A 16871-nucleotide genomic window follows, 5' to 3' on the forward strand; every position below is an offset into this window, starting at 1 on the left:
CACAAAACTCCCCCCCCCCCCGTTAAGTCCCGAAGGTTAAATCGCCGGGCAATCTGACTCTAGTGAAATCAAAGTCCAGGAAGGCCTATACGGTGGCCGGTTTGAGGCAAACACGGACAGTTCGTTACCGGAGGAGGAAACTAACATGAGGGGATGTGACTCTTCCAGATGCCTGCCCGCCCACAAGTCCCGCTAGCTCAGGGTCACCTCTGCCGCGCTGTGGGTCGAAACCGGCACGCCTCCCCCGACGCGGAGAAGGCTGGCGCCGGCGTGCGGCGTAAGGTAAAGGTCCGCCCCCTCGCTATTGCGGCTGCGCGGGGACCTGGAGCCGGGCTGGGGCGCGGCGCCGGTGGCAGTAGAGTGTGCGCCAGTGTGGGGCGCGCCCAGGGACTGATGGCGGAAGTGGACCTGGTCGCCGAGTTCCCCAAGCCTGCGGGAGCTGCGCGCTACGCCGAGGTTATGGCTCGCTTCGCCGCCAGGCTGGGCGCGCAGGGCCGGCGGGTGGTGTTGATCACGTCCGGCGGCACCAAGGTCCCCCTGGAAGCCCGACCAGTGCGCTTCCTGGACAACTTCAGCAGCGGGCGGCGCGGTGCCACCTCGGCCGAGGCCTTCCTGGCCGCGGGCTACGGGGTCCTGTTCCTGTACCGCGCTCGCTCCGCCTTCCCTTTTGCCCACCGCTTCCCGCCCCAGACCTGGTTGTCGGCGTTGCGGCCCAGCGGCTCAACCCCTTCGGGCTTGCTGAGCCTGGAGGCCGAGGAGAATGCACTTCCGGGCTTCGCGGCCGCTCTGCGGAGCTACCAGGAGGCTGCGGCTGCCGGCACCTTCCTTGCCGTGGAGTTCTCCACTTTGGCGGACTATTTGCATCTGCTGCAGGCTGCGGCCCAGGCGCTCAATCCGCTGGGTGCGTGCTCTAGGAGTCCAAGGTTTCCTGCAGGCAGAGCCTTTCTCCCCCAGACATTTTTCCCCTCACCTTTTCATTATCCGCGGTCTCACAGCCAAGGGAGCCTGAGTTGAAAAGGACCCGATCCCATATCCCACTCCGATTTATTACACCCTGTGCTTCTCTCTGCAGGCTCTTCTGCGATGTTTTACCTGGCTGCGGCCGTGTCAGATTTCTATGTTCCTGTCTCAGAAATGCCTGAACACAAGATCCAGTCATCTGGGGGCCCACTGCAGGTGACAGGCGCTTCTCTTCCAGAGATCTGATCCCCCTATAATCAATCTTGGGTTAATTCCCTCTTGATCTGGAGATGGCCTTTCTGCATTCCGTATGTGCTAGGCACTAGGGATACAGAGATGAATAAGACACCGCCCTCCCTCAAGAACCTCACACTCTAGTGAGGGAGCTGGACACAGACATAATTACAGTACAGAGTGATAAATGCTCTAGTAGAGGTACGTACAAAGTGAAGTCAGAGCATGGGGTGAGTGAATCTTGGGGAAGTCAAGGAAGGCTTCCTGGAAGAGATGACATAACTGGGTTTTAAAAGATGAGTAGAGAGTATACCAGACAAAGTAGGGAAGGTCATTACAGATTGAGTACAGATTGAAGTTTGGAAATGAGCAGTGTGCGGTGAACTGAAATTCTTTGGTAAGGCTGGAGAGCAGGGAGAGTGGGGAGCTGGGCAGGGGGTGGGGAGACTGAAGAGAGCTTACTTCGCAGAAGATTTTGTATTCCCTCTTAAGGAACTTTATCCTGTGGAGCTAAGGAAAACAAGTAGGAGAATGAGACAAAAATTCTTGTTTGAAAAGAACATTCTGGCATCAATAGGAAAGGTAAATTAGAGAGAGAGCGGTGGGTGTAAGATAACCATGGTGGCTGTAGTTTGAGGAAGGGGTATGGGGTGGCTAGTGGTGTGGTTCAGATGTTGAGATGATCTGGCTTCTTGGAACCTGAGAGAATTCTTAATCATTTATGATACAAGCAGAATTTAAAAGGAGAAACTCTGCCTGTGGGGCACTTGCTGTTCATTTGTTCAACAAATAATTTATTGAGTACCCTCTATATGCCAAATACTATAGCAGGACTTGGAGATAAAGCAGTGTAAAGAAATACACTGTGCCCCTGTGTTGCTTCTCCTTTGCCGAGGAGACCATAAATAAGCCAAATGCATACTATGTTAGATAGTGGAAAATGCTAAGCAGAAAAATTAAGTGGGGAATGTATGTATAATCCCTATGCTAACTTTCTGAGGGGGAAATCCTGATAATTATCGTAGTAAATTCACACTTTTAAAAATCTGGGAGCTTTGGTGTATCCTGTGTTTTTCGGTTCTTCCTTGAAAATACACAAACCGACTCAACATTCTTAGAAGGGATCAAGAATGGCATAGTGGGAGTTTTGATCAAATGAAAATAAAAATCAGTTCTGTTTCTTCAGCGCTAAGATGTGTTACGAGTGACAGTGTTTAAGTGGAGTCAAATAGCCGTTCTACCGGTGCAAGAAATATTTTAGGCAGAGGTTTAAAAACCCAACTTTAATTAAATTTCTGCCAAAGTTACATTTGGGTTATAGATTTGCATGAACAGATTATTTGCATTTGTTTATTTGAGTGTTTGGTAAAATGAGGGGAATGTTTAATAAAATATAATGCTCTTTTTCTAGAGCTCTGTTAATGGTAATGAGGGTGGTAGGGCAAGGTTAATTCATGGCTTGTCCCAGGATTTGTATAAAGCCTTGGAATTAGGTATCTTTATGAACCCTCTAGAACCAAGGCTTTTAAGCCAAGCATGTATAAATGCTTTGAAAAGTTTGACAATGAGAAATACCACTTAAACTGACTTAGCCAAAAATCTGAGTCCTTGCTTCCTTAGTTTCCCATGAGATTGACCTGGTAGATACTGAGCTTTGTTTGCTTATTAAGCTTTTCTTTTTCCAATACAGATAACAATGAAGATGGTGCCAAAAATGCTTTCTCCTTTGGTTAAAGACTGGGCTCCCAAAGCATTTATAATTTCCTTTAAGTTGGAGACTGACCCTTCCATCATACTTGATCGTGCACGGAATGCTTTGGAAGTTTATCGACATCAAGTGGTGATAGCTAATAGCATTGAGTCACGACGGTCCTTTGTGGTTATTCTAACCAAAGACTCAGAAACCAAGATATTGCTATCGGAGGAAGAAGTAGAGAAAGGTGTAGATATAGAAGACAAGATAGTGGATGATCTTCAGTCTCGACACACGGCTTTTATACATGACAAAAACTGAAGTGAAAAGCCTTTGTAGGATCAAAACTTGTTCAGTGGATCAGGGCTCTTACAAGTGATGAAAATAAACCCTTTGCTTTCATAAAGACAGAGAAAATGAAGGGAGAAAGCAGTGAGTGGTATGCAGGTGAATATAGTTTGGTATTTGTCTTTTAAAGGTCATTTCATACTCCATAAAAATGAAAACAAGAGCAAAGCAGTTACGACCAAACCACCTGACACACTCACCTGATTATCATCTGGATTTTGAAAATGAACACAAACTGTTGCTCACCTTTAGAAAAAGAGCTCATTGGGAATCATATGCCTCAGCATACACATGTGAGGCCTGAATATCAACCTTCTTCATACTATGAGAAGGATTAGGGATGCATGAATGGCCATGCCTTGAAGATCAAATATTTCTTAATGCCTACTATGTGGTAGGTCCTGAGGATTATGAAGATTAAAAAGATGAATAAATATGTCTCTGTTTGGGAAATGGATGTATGAATAATACAGTGCAATAAAGTATGTGCCCAAAAGCCAACACAATGGAAATGATGTTGTTTTTATCAAAGATGGGAGTAGGAGAGAAGGACACTTCCCTTGGGATAGATTCCCTGTAGAATGATGTGCTTCCCCCTACATTTACTTTTTGCTCCTTTTTCTAGATTGACTCTATTTGAGATAACAGTTTGCCTTTCAAATATTTTAGAACTGCTCTTAGGGGAAATTTAACTTTGGCTTCTACCCCGGGGCCAGGCAGGGACCTATTAGTGACTTCTGCCTTGAGGGAAGCTTTACAATGTGGTAAGGAGTATGGGCTTTGGAGTCAGCCTAAGTTTGATGGTTCCAGCTGTGTCACCTGTGACCTTTGTAAGCTTACACCCTTAACTTACTCTCAGGCTCCTCATTTATAAACCAGAGATAATAAATCTCTCTGCTAAGTAATGCCCTTTGTGGCGAGGATTAGATAAAACAGCGAAGATAAAGCATTAGTCTGGTTCCTGGCATGTAGATTTTTCACCTGCGCTTAAATTTTCTGGTGTATTTTCTGGTGGTGGCAGTATTATTCTGATGCCTCGCTTGGTCCCTGACTTCTTAAGATTTCAAAGCAACTTTCACTGTCCTGAGCTTTGGGTTGGGAGTGCACAAGAAGTGTGGTTCAGAAAAATCCCCTAATGATCTGTAGGATGATCCAGAGTGCATATTGAAAAACTACCATTAATAAGTAGATAGAAATAGGAGTTATACATATTTGATTTAAAATGCCGTTAGTGGAGCACCTGGTCGCTCGGTAGGTTAAGCATCTACCTCTTGGTTTCGGTTCAGGTCATGATCTCGTGGTTTCATGAGTTCAAGCCTGGAATCGGGTTCTGCACTGGCAGCACAGAGCCTGCTTGGGATTCCCTGTCTCTGTCTCTCTCCCTGTCCCCCACTCGCAATGACTCTCTCTCTCTCAAACTTTTAACAAAATAAAATATAATTAGTGCTATTTCATGGAGTTGGGAAGGGTACCCCCTTGTGTCTAATGACAGGCACAATTTTAGTTGAAAAGATTCGAGTAGAGGTGCCGAAATGCATTGAAATAAATGAGTAAGTCAGGAGATGTGACTGAGCAGAGGAAAAATAACTGCAGCAATCAGGACTATTCTGTAAGCAGCAGTTTCATTGAACAAAAATTTTAAATTAACTTAAGGTCCAATTAGCAAAACCTCAAAGACAACAAGCACTGTCAGCAGTGGCTGCAGTACTGAAGGGATAGGAAGCAAAAGATTGATTTTCTTCCCTACATCTATAGCTTTATGTGAATGACGACTGTCATTATGATGTTGGAATGTCCAATAAGAGCAAATGGAGTGAAAACTAGAAGAGATCTTAATGTTTGTTTCTGCCATAATTATTACTTCCCTGGAGAACCATTTCCTATCCTGTTTTGTTATGCTTAAATAAACGCCGCTTCCCTACATGCAATTATTTAAAGTGTTTCCCAATTCAGTTTAATTTTCATTTGGAGCACTTAAACAGTATTCACACATGTTAATATTCCAAGAGATTTTTTGTTTGTTTCTTTAACAGCAAATAGGAGTGTGCAAGGGAAGAAATAATGAAAAGGAACATGAGTCAATGAGAGCGAATGAGAAGGCACTTGATCCAGATTGGATGACCAAGGATTGTTTGGAGGAAGTGACACTTGAACTGATAAGTAGGAGTTAAGTGGGCCGGAAGTGATGGTGGTGAGCATTTTAGATCAGAGTAAAAACACTTGCAGGGCTCTTGCACGAGGAAATGGTTGAAGCACTTACAGAAAGTAAGGGATAAGATCTGTCCAGACAACTGGCCAAGCTTTGGAAAGGATCCTATGTGGAACTAGAATAAGACTGAAATGTACCTGTGTGGGATATCAGCAAAGCAAGGGCCCCCAAAACAGGAGTCAAATCAAGCTTTGAAGAACTAGAATCTTGCAATAAGAGCATTTAAATGAAGATGATATAAACCAAGCCTCTGTCAAATTGTCACTTAGAAATTATTTTGCATGACATAGGTGGAGGAAGGAAGGGTTCATCCAAACTGAATTTTCAGTGCTTGGGACTTCTCCTTCCCCTCCTCCTCCTCTTCTTCCTCCTCCACCCCCCCCTTTCTTCTTCTTCTTCTCCTCCTTCTTCTTTAGTGCTTAGAACTTCTAAAGGGCTCTGTCTCAGGGACAATTCTAGTCAAGTCCGGTTTATTCATGTTTTACAGTAATAAAGACGGGTCCAAAAATGTGATTTGTCTTAGGCGCCCCAGGTAGTGACGGATCTAGGCTTAAAACTCAGAACTCCCGACCCTCTCCCTTTTAAGAATGAAGTTACTTCTAGAAAAAAATAAAACCATTAGGCCCGGTCTTTAGATAAGGCCAGGCGGGAAGCTATTTGATAGTTATAAATGCCCGCTAACAAAATGTATCCCCGAAGTAGCAAGCGTGCGCCCGGTTGTGACCATGGTTACTGCAAAGCCAACGGAATGAGCCGTACCTTCAATCCGGCCAAAAAACCCCGCCCCACGACCCAAAAGCCAATGGTGTGCACTGTCTCCACAGGAAGAGCAGCCCCTGAGCCAATGGTGCGCGTCGTTTCTATGGTTCCCGCCGGAAGGATGCCTTGGCGTCCCTGCGGCCAGCGCGGTTGCTATGACGCTCCGGCCTGAGAAGGCACCTGCAGCTTACAGCGGAGCAGCGGTGGAGGAGCCGTGCGACTCGAGACTCTCCAAAACACAATTTCCGACCTGGTTCCTGAGGTTCCCCCTGTTCCCGCTTCAGCCCCGAGGAGGAAAGCGCCTACTCCCCGTCCCTTTTCAGCATTCTACGTCTTTCCCGCTCGTCTCCCCAGTATGGCCTGAAACAGAAGAGCCTGTCGTAGCTCTGCCTTTGTAGTCGCGGGCTGGAGTGAAACCGCCTGAAGAAGGGCTCGCCCGTCTCCTGGGACCCAGCCGCCCCAGGCCTTTAGGTTTAGGCTGCCTGTCTTGCTGAGAGAGAGCTTGGAACCCCGTCAGTCAGCTAGGTGGGCGTTCCTTTTCCCACCGCCCAGGCGAAGACTCGGCCCTGCACCGCCAACCGCGCCTGAAGGTCCCGGCCCGGACGAAGTCCTCGGAGCCACGGCTCCCCCTGGTTGTAGGCTGTTTTCTGCCTTTTCGCCTTAGGTTCATCATGCGGAACCTTAATTCCCGATGAAGCTCTGGAGGCCTTTTGTATCTTCAGCATCAGACGTCATCAAGTCAGTTACTTTCTGCCTTTCCAGCTACAACCTCATCCATTTCTCTCATCACCCAGAGTGCCAGTTTTCTCATCCTGCTCATTCCACAGCCATTTTCACCCTTTCTTGTCCACGCTGCGCGTCACTGAATGTCCATTCGTCTCCACCACCTCTGCCATCTATAGACCACCTCCCTCTGCTTTCCTACTACAATGCTTTGGGTAGCTAAGTATTCCACATTCTGCAGCTCTGGGATCATTTGGAAGATTTTCTCTGTTTCTCTGCACTGTGGCAAGCTTCCTGTCTTGGGTAAACTAGAGACTAACATGGAGAAGCGCACATTGGTAAATACAAACAGTAAATTTCTACAAGCCTAGTGTGTTTTGAAAGTGGAGGGGAGAACAACCAAAATGCATTTTTAGGCCGGTCCCAGGCTTATATAAAGAAAGAAGATTGTTCCTGGCTCAAGTGAATACTATGTTAGGTATACACGATGCTTTCATGCATGTGAAAAGATCATTCAGGATGATCATGTAACAGGATTTCAACTTTCATAAGCCCATATGAATTCAATGCCTTGATACGATAGAATTTTCTGGAGAGGAGATGCTTGAAACAGCATCTCTTGTGCCTTCTCTTCATGTCAGTTTCTTAACTAGAAGGCGTTCTTTGCTATGTGAGCCAAGAAACAGAAATGACGAGGAGTGGTTGAAAATAAATATTTTTGGCAAAGGAGCACTCTTAGTGGTCCTTAAAAGACTGGAACATAGGACCTTAAAAATAGAGTGAGTTTCATTTAGAGCCAGTGCAATTTCCTTTTAGTTGGAAAACTTTATTTAAATTGTCTTAAAGTATGTGTTCCTTGTTGAGTCTTACTATTTCTTTCTCAGTATTCGGATTTAAATGTAAACCATTTTGAATATACGCAAAGTGTACACTTTGAGAGGGTATTTTGGGAGCCAGAATGATTTGGATATTTTTATTTCTCAGGTCAATTAAATTACGACACTTATTTATGATATCTCATACTTACAGCCAGGTCAAGTTTCCAAACACTGAGAAGTTCAGCTTTCTCTTCTATAATAGATTGGGGGGGGGGGGGTAGAAGTTCTGAAACTTTTTCAGTTGTTCACATTTAATGGATAAGTTCTAACTTTTGAAAAAGAGTGTTAGATGCTATTTCGCAAGGGGTTTACCTTTCCCTTCCAAAATGTATATACTGAACAAACATGATGGCAACATTGAAAAGTAACTCTTTTTTTTAAGATTTTATTTTGAAGTAATCGCTATTCCCAGCGTGGGGCTTGAAACTCACAACCCCACAACACCGAGATCCGGGGTCCTATGTTCTACTGACTGAGCCAGCCAGGCATCCAAACAGTAACTTGTAAAAACTTTTCTTTCACCCTGCACAGTAGTTCTAAACCCAGGGGGTGATCTTGCTCCCCAAGAGATGTGTGGCAATGGATAGAGACACGTTTAGTTGTCACAGCTAGGGAGGTGTTACTGGCATCCAGTTGGCAGAGGCCAGGGATGCTGCTTTATATCCTTCTGTGCACAGAATATCCCCCCACAACAAAGAATTATTCAGCTCAAGTGTCAACAATGCTGAGGTTGACAAACCCCGCCCTAACGTATCAAGTTTATTTTTCTCTTCTGGGTCAGTCCTTGCTCGTGTGTGTGCATTTTTACATAGCTGTAATGATAGTGTACACTTTGACTTTCCATTTCTCTTAATTTTATATTTTAAGCATTTAAACATCGCTTTCAATTTGAGGGGGGCGGAGGGGGCATGCACGTGCCAGCGCAAGCAGGGGAAGGGCAGAGGGACAGGGAGAGAGAGAATCTCAAGCAAGCTGCACACCCAGTGTGGAGCCCAACGAGGGGTTCAGTCCCACCACCATGAGATCATGACCTGAGGCAAAACCAAGAGTTGGATGCTTAACCATCTGAGCCACCCAGACACCCCTATAATTCTCTTAATGTGTATTTATTTTGAGAGACAGAGAATGAGTGGGGGAGAGGCAGAGCGAGAGAGAGGGAGAGAGAGCATTTGAAGCAGACTCTGCACTCTCAGCACGGAGCCCAATGCAGGGCTCAATCCCACAAACCATGACATCATGATCTGAGCTGAAATCAAGAGTCAGACAACCGACTGAGCCATCCAGGCAGCCCAAGATGTCTATAATTTTTAAATTGTATTTGTGTAGAAGGAAGAAAGAAGGATTAGGGTGAGTAGCCTATCTGGATATTTCAGTTTTTGTGGCCATGCTATTTATGTTTGTTTCCTAATGTCATTCTAAGACCATGAGATCCCAACCTCATCTTTCACTCGGAGCCAAAGATGTGCTGTAGCACAAGGTGTGGTCCTGGCCCCTTCACCGTAGTTTGAGGGCACCTGTAGGGGAAATAAGAACGAGAAGCGATGAATCTACACCCATTCTTCTTGCCCTCATTCCATTTAAAATCCTTTTTCTCTGTCTCAGCTTGCTTTGACAGCTTTACCAACTCATTCTTTACATCTGGAAGTTTTGAGGGGCCCCTAAAAGTTTTTAAGATACTTAATGAGCATTTATTCAGTATCTACTTTGTAGAGAATAGTTGTGTGTGCTTTGATATGTGGGTAATTTGAGGCACAGTTTAGATGTCAGAGCATTTATAATTCAAATAATGGATTTATATTGCTTTAAGGTCTGCTTTTTTAGAATTTTCAATGTCCATTGAGTCCCAGTAAATCCCCTGGGAAAATGTGCATTCTGGGATGTCATAGCAGAACAGGCAGAGGGGCCCAAATGTTCAAAGTCATGGAAATAAAAGCATGAGGGGGATCAGTGAGTGTACTGGCGTGGAAGGCTAATGTCAAGGTGTGGCGGAAGACAAGGCTATAGAGACAGGCAGGAACCAGGTTGTGAAGAATCTCTGGTGCCAAGCTAAGGGGTTGAACTTTCCTGAAAGCACTGCAAATGATAAGCAGCAAGTGATTTGCATTCAGAACGGTCAGTCTGAGGGCTGTGGTTGGGGGCCAGCCTGGCAGCAGGGACATCAGTTACGGATACAATAAACTGGACAATAAATGAGGAGAGCCTACACTAAGGCAGCACCGTTAGATAAGAGGGAGAATCTACACATTCAGGGACTGGTTGTTAATGAGAGTGGGATAAATAAGAAGGCAGGGCCATGGATGCCTCCCAGGTTTCTGGCTTAGGAAACTATATTGATGGTGATTTTATTAACTATTGAATACAGAAGGCGGAGCAGGTGGAAAGGAAAGATGAGTGGATTGTTCAAACTGAGTTTTCATCAGACAATTAGATATGCATTGGTCTTAAATAGTAGACTCATTTTAGATTGCTTCCTAGCCTACATCCTCTTCTTTAGAATTTGTACCTCTCCAGCAATCCTTGCTTAAAGAGTAGACTTTGGTTGGGGCACCTGGGTGGCTCAGTCGGTTAAGGGTCCGTGACTCTGGTCATGCACGAGGCGCTCTGTGAGTTCAAGCCCTGTGTTGGCCCTGTGCTGACAGCTCAGAGCCTGGAGCCTGCTTCAGATTCTGTGTCTCCCTGTCTGCCTGTCCCTCCCCTGCTCGTTCTCTCTCTCTCTCTCTCTTTCTCTCTCACCCTCTCTCTCTCTCTCAAAAAACAAATAAACATTTAAAAAAGTTTTTAAAAGAGGAGACCTTGGTGGCTGTATTTATACCCCTACTTCCAACCCATTCTAGTCACAATGGACTGAATGAGGATTATACAACTAACTTTGGAGAGGGGGGCACAGTTCATTGGGTGAGCAAAAAATAATCATCCCTCTTTCATGAATTTGAACTAAAAGATAAAGAACAGAAATGACTTATCTGAAAAGTTAGATAGGCTTAACATGTGAATGGCTGTTTTTAGCCTGGCCGATGAGCAGGCAGAGAAAGTCCCATCCATGTAGAAAAGCTAGCAAATGGGGGCAGATTCATGTGGAAACGACAGACCCGAAAGACCTCATGGGTCAGGCTAGACTAGTTCCAGTCTAGTCCAGGATGCGCTGCACAGTTCCATATCCAGCTCCTATGTAGTTATATTTATTTTCCAGTGTATGCCCTTGTGTTTTATTCTTTAAGTAACCCTCCTGTAGTAGTTTGGATTGGTTGGCCATGAGGGTCAGAAAGCTCAAAATAAAAATGGCTGGAGAAAGATAGAAATTTATTTCTGCCAAATAAGAGTCAAGAAGAAATCAGTCCAGACATCTTGAAATTGTCAGAGATTCACAGATTTCTTTTCTCATGATAGTATATTATCTGTGGCATGTGGCTTCTACCCCATGGTGTCCAGGATGGCTGCTCGAACTTCAGCTATCTTGTGTGCATTCCAGCCAGTGGAATGGAAGAACGAGTGAGGAAGGGGGAATCCTGTTCCTTTCAGGGCACTTCCTAGAGATGGCACACAATTCCATTTGCATCCCATTGATCAGAACTTAGTCACATGGCTGTATCTAGCAGTAAGGCGGGCAGATGTGTGATCATTCGGGAAACCAGATTATCTTACGCTGCGGGAAAGGGAAGAATAAATATTGGAGGACAAAGCGCAGTCTTTGCCACATGCACTTGTGTTTGTTCTAACTTCAGTGTGTTTCTGTTTCTTCCCATTTTTTCTAGATAGATCTGGAGCTTCACAGAGATGGATTATTATTTAATGCTAACAATCCCATGAGGTAGGCATTATTATTAATCCACTTTGGGGGGAAACCAAAGTTTAAAGAAGTTAGGTGACTTGCCTAGTCATGAAACCAGAAAGTGGTGGAGGCAGGGTTTCAAGATGTGTCAGACTTCTATACCCAAGCTGTTAATGACCATAGTAGTGAGAAAGGCAGAGAGCCAAAGGCAGAGTTCTTAGGAATGGCAGCATCTCAAGGGGCTGTGGATGAAGAGGAGCCCAGGAAGAAAACAGAAGGAAAGGTCAGAGAAGTAAGAGTAAAAACAGGAGAAAGTGATGTCACAGAACAGAGAAGGGAAACACTTTCAAGATAGGAGTGGACATAATGCAGAGAGATCATATATAAAAGTTACAGAAACATGTCCAATTTGGCATTTTGAAGGTTATTGGTAACTGATTTTTAAAAAAATTTTTAACAGTTACTCATTTTTGAGAGAGACAGAGCATGAGTGGTGAGTAGCAGAGAGAGAGGGGGATACAGAATCCGAAGCAGGCTCCAGGCTCTGAGCTGTCAGCACAGAGCCCGGCGTGAGATCCAAACTCGTGAACTGTGAGATCATGACCTGAGCTGAAGTCGGAAGCTCAATCAACTGAGCCACCCAGGTGCCCATTGGTAACTGATATTTTGAGTATAGTGGTAAGAACAGAAGCCAAAATGCAGTTATTTGAGGAGGGGAAGACAAATTAGAAGGAGGACGGTAGCTTCTGAGGAATGTGGTGGGGTCAAAGGAGGGTTATTTTTGTATCTTTATTTTTAAGACAAACATCTTGAGCAAAGGGCGAGAGATCAGTAGAGAAGGAGATAATGAGTATACACAAAAGAAAAGCTTTCTTGAAGAAGCCATAGGGACAGGATCTAGAACACAGGTGAAGAAATTTGCTTTGGTCAGGAGGATGGAAATCTCCTCCACTGAGGGGGAAAGAGAACAAGGTCTCTAATGATGAAGGCTAGTACCTTGCTGTAAGGGAAGAAGCTGACAAAGTTATATGATGACCCTAGTTTTGCTAGTGCTGTGGGAGACAAGATCATCTGCCAAAATAGAGGAGAGGTAAGACTTGGAGTTTGATGGGAGAGATGAAAGTTCTGAATAGCTACTGAGTGAAATGGTAACAGAATCTGGTAAAGAATGCATAGAATGATCTAGTAGCCGAGAAGCTTGTCTCAGGCTGCAGCCATGAATTTGTAGTGGCTTCAGTCGGCTTGCTTGTTTTATTTTTCCATACCAGCACTCAGCAAACTAAAATAGATGTAGAAAAGGCAAATGGTTGAACTTTTCTAGGGCTAGGATTTTCAGGAAAGGTGGGGCAAGGAGCAAGATAAGGGGAGACATTGATGAGAGGTTGAAATGATCAACTGTTGGGTCCAGGCTTGGCAGGAAAAGCCAAAAATATCTGGTAGTTTGAGAGAGGTAATGGTCCAGGGACTAAAGTCTCACTGTCGGTGTGAAACAATTATAGTTTAAGAGAGCAGTCACCTTACACCCGTTAGTATGGCTATGATATATATCACTGTATATATAAAACAAATATAACAAATGTTGTCAAAGATGTGGAGAAATGGGAACCCTTCTACATTGCATGGTGGGAACATAAAATGGTGCAGCTGCTTTGGAAAACAGTACAGCAGCTCCTCAAAAAGTTAAACAGAATTATATGATAGCAATTCTACGTCTAGGTATATACCCAAAACAATTGAAAGCAGGGACTTAAATGGATATTTGTATACCCATGATCACAGAACTGTTAATTCATACCAGTTGAAAGGTGGAAACAGCCCAAATGTTCATTACAGATGAGTGAATAAACAAAATGTAAACACATGAGTGCACACACAGACAGGAACTAGAATATTATTTAGCCTTAAAAAGGGAGAAGGAGAATGTGAATGGGAACCAGATGATGGGAGTGTGGGGGGGAGGAGCATGACAAGATTTTTAGCTGTCAGCCATGAGGAGGACACATAGGGTACAAAGATCCAGACCTGGGTCCTTTTTTCTTCCTGTGTGAGATTCAGATGATAATTAGAATTCTATATTGTCCATTAAAACTATTAATGTGAAAATGATAAGACTCTGAAGAGCATAGCAAGAAAGGAGAAAAATAATAAAAAATATGATTTTGCTGTTAAAAAAACAAAACAGTATTATTTCTGTGGACTGTCTGCAGTACAGTAATAATTATGCATATCACTACAATTTGGGTCAGATTAACTTGGTTAAAAGTTGTGTTTCATTTTAACAGCAAGTCTGATTCACAGCTGGAGGTTCCAGTAACACAAATACGAACAACTCCAGCAAGTGGGAATCTATGTTTCACCTACTATTATAGTGTAAACTGTTTTGTAGCATGACTACTTTGAGCTGAAAAAGCTAAAGATTATATTGATGGCAGGCTTATATCAGGAAGTTTTGGAAGAGAGCTGAATGATTTAGAAGTCACCAGAAATTATAAGCCATATACTGTGAGCACAATAATTCCTTGATGGCACAGGAGCAGTATGCGGTCTAGCTTCCAGAGGAGTCCCTGTATCTCTCAAATTCAACTGAGGGTGCTTCTTTGGAATTTATAATTTTGCAAGGGGCCTTTAGGCGATTTTCAGATTACTAAATTATAAACTTCAGAACTGGGTATACAGAAAAGCGTGTATTTTTTTTAAACACACATTTGATTGTGTGTGTGTGTGTGTGTGTGTGTGTGTGTATAATGTCATCATTTCTTTTTTTCATCATTTCTTATTTTAGAGATACTGTAAAGCTGTTTGAAACTTTAATTTTCTTTGTGTTGTTGGCTACTTCATGTAAGTGTTCATCATAACTGGATAACATACCCATTAATTAACAGAACTAAATTACACTTTGTACAGAGACTAACTCTGGGTGTATATACATATCAGATTTCTTGCATGCTCAGTTGTGTGTGTGTGCGTGTGTGTGTGTGTGTGTGTGTACATACACATATGCTCATCTCTTCCACCAAGGCACAAGTGCAGTTAGAATACGTACTTCACCATCTTGACAAAGAAGGGATTGGACCCCTTTTTGCTACAGAAGAACCACTCTATTTTGTTTATTCCAGAATGAAGACAGGCTGAGCACTGCTACCAGAAATTTAGAAGAGCTTACAGTGAAGCACACGGAAGCAATGAAAGAAGTAAGAGCTAATAACATAAAGTTTTAAGATACCTGTGGTTTTGTTCATTGTCCTTCATTAAACTGACACATTAAAAACCAACATTTGAATATTACTGTGTAGTTTGCAAAGCACTCACAAGTATAATTTTTTTCACGAACTATGCCAACAGTCTGCATTGGTTTCCAGTAGAGTACACGTACAGGATGTTACCCAGAAATGAATGGCTGAAGATCCCAACAGGTCTGCTCAAGGTGGCTTTCATTATCTTTGTTTCAATAGCCCACCCTCCAGCCGACTCTCTTGCTTGTAGGCTTAGAAACCTGAGTAGTCAGTGTTCTGTAAGAGGATCTGTTTCTCAAAGATGATCTTGAATTAACCACACTCACAAAGAAGTTTATAGAAAAATAGATACCAGCTTACTAGCTGATGGTAAGAAACATAATTGTCACAGGAACGAGACATACATGTCCTGTGGCTGATGGATTCTTTCCCTACAGGTACACTACATGGGAAGCCAAACAGATGTTTGGTTACAGATGTTTACTCGCTGAACAAATCATTCTAAATTTTTATAGCACTGGCTAAGATAGCCTGAATTCCACAAGAGGGCTAATCTATACCTGCCCTTACTTCTGGACCTGTTATAGACTAGAACCAGGGTCCCCAGCCCTTAGATGAGTAGATAATGACATCTTTTGTCTTTCTTATCACTCTTTTTGATGTTTCCAATACTGATCAACATACTTTCTGACGTATTCTTTCTTTAAACAAGTTAAGAAATTCAGATTGCTTGGAAATCACTCTGCTGTGTTTCATCATCTCAGCTCAGGTATGCAACTTACTGATTTTTAAATTTAACTCTTAGAGGACAATTTTATTTCCAAACTCAAAGAAGAATGCAGCTCCTTTAGAACAAAAGCAGGATAGCATAATAGACGATGCTATTATTATCTATAGCATAATAGACCAATAATAGACCATGAACTTTAACATTAGGCACAAGGGGGTGAAGCATTGCCTTTAGTACTGTCTTTGTGTGTAACCTTGGGTAAGTTACTTCACTTCTTTGAACTTGAAATTCCTCACCTGTAAGATGGGGATGATAATAGCTTCTTCAAAGAGATTTGGGAAGTTTACAAGTACATGTGAGATTAAAGCACACAAAACATTTCACACACACATACTTGACACCTAGCAAGTATTCAATAAATTATAGGTGTTATTATTAGAAATAGGTAGGGTTGTTCCTGCCATTTTGAAGAGAAAGACATTGAAGATTAGCAGAAAGTTATTAAGTTGGGTGGCAGTGCTCTGTTACCTCTACTATACCGCTCAGCTTTTTGTGTTTGTATTGTGAGGAGTTGTCCTCACAATTCAGTAAAACTAAATTCAGTTACTTTGGTAGTCTATCTCTAAGCAATTTGGCACAGTAGGTAAGAGCTTAGCCTCTGGGTTGGCCTGCTGAGCGTGAGGTCTAGCTCCTCCTTTTACTCAATCCTGCATGACACAGCAAACCCCTTGGACTCCAGCCACCTGCTTCCTCCCCTACAAAGGGGGAGGATAACAGTTTCATAGGATTGTGGTGAAAAGTAAATATTTGATGTCCTTAGTACAGTACCCAGAGCATCGAGTTAGCTTTTAATCTATTATTATGAGCCACATAAAAGTACCTGTTGTGAAGCTGCCATATGAACCAGAAGCTATTTTTTTAATACTCAATAATTTATTTTAATGCAGTCTTCTATTAAGATTTCAGACTTCTTAATCATCATTGTTAGCATAGGAGTATAAACAATTATTGTGGAGATTTTTCTCTGTTTATGAGTATCATGACTATATTCCCTAAACTATAGATAAGGCAACTTGATTTAAAACCTGATATGTTAATGGAAAAAAAAAAAAAGTAGAGACTGTGACTGTCCCAGAAATTTGTGGTGATATATCGTCATATCTATGGGAAACAATGACTGATAACATAAAACAGCTGGAAGGAAGTTTAGGGAGGGAGACCCACACTTAAGGAAAGCTGAATTTTCTGCCTATTTCTTAGATTATAGACACAAGAGTATAGTGATCTCTTCATGACTCTTTCACTTCATAGACTTGATATGGGGTACTATATGAT

General features: G+C 43.0%; 2 protein-coding genes across 15 annotated transcripts in view; both read left to right on the forward strand.

Moving 5' to 3' along the window:
- The first annotated feature begins 141 nt into the window (after positions 1-141).
- PPCS (phosphopantothenoylcysteine synthetase) lies at positions 142-3741 on the forward strand. 5 transcript variants are annotated; one of them, XM_015066774.3, is made up of 3 exons: positions 142-282; positions 1073-1176; positions 2885-3741. In XM_015066774.3, the coding sequence occupies exons 2-3, from the start codon at positions 1084-1086 to the stop codon at positions 3206-3208; spliced, it is 417 nt and encodes a 138-aa protein (XP_014922260.1). In that variant the 5' UTR covers positions 142-282; positions 1073-1083; the 3' UTR covers positions 3209-3741. The 5 variants fall into 5 exon arrangements, with proteins under 5 accessions (XP_014922260.1, XP_026915289.1, XP_026915291.1 ...); XM_027059488.2 differs by lacking the exon at positions 142-282 and adding an exon at positions 299-901; XM_027059490.2 differs by lacking the exon at positions 142-282 and adding an exon at positions 316-456.
- Positions 3742-6342: 2601 nt separating this feature from the next.
- Positions 6343-16871, forward strand: part of CCDC30 (coiled-coil domain containing 30) — a 129688-nt gene continuing 119159 nt past the window's right edge. For 4 of the 10 annotated variants that reach the window (XR_008294347.1, XR_003420234.2, XM_027059478.2 and 1 more), the window contains exons 1-4: positions 6346-6941; positions 11557-11612; positions 14690-14764; positions 15519-15575. Coding sequence is in view for 8 of the 10 variants with exons in the window: in XM_027059478.2 (XP_026915279.1) it covers positions 14756-14764; positions 15519-15575 (66 nt within the window). In the remaining 2 variants the exon portion in view is untranslated. Of the gene's footprint in view, positions 7265-11556; positions 11613-14689; positions 14765-15518; positions 15576-16871 lie in introns of all 10 variants that reach the window. The other 6 variants (XM_053212552.1, XM_027059486.2, XM_027059479.2 and 3 more) reach the window with 6 other exon arrangements.

This window comes from Acinonyx jubatus, chromosome C1, assembly GCF_027475565.1.
Source record: "Acinonyx jubatus isolate Ajub_Pintada_27869175 chromosome C1, VMU_Ajub_asm_v1.0, whole genome shotgun sequence".
In the NCBI taxonomy this organism is placed as follows: domain Eukaryota; kingdom Metazoa; phylum Chordata; class Mammalia; order Carnivora; family Felidae; genus Acinonyx; species Acinonyx jubatus.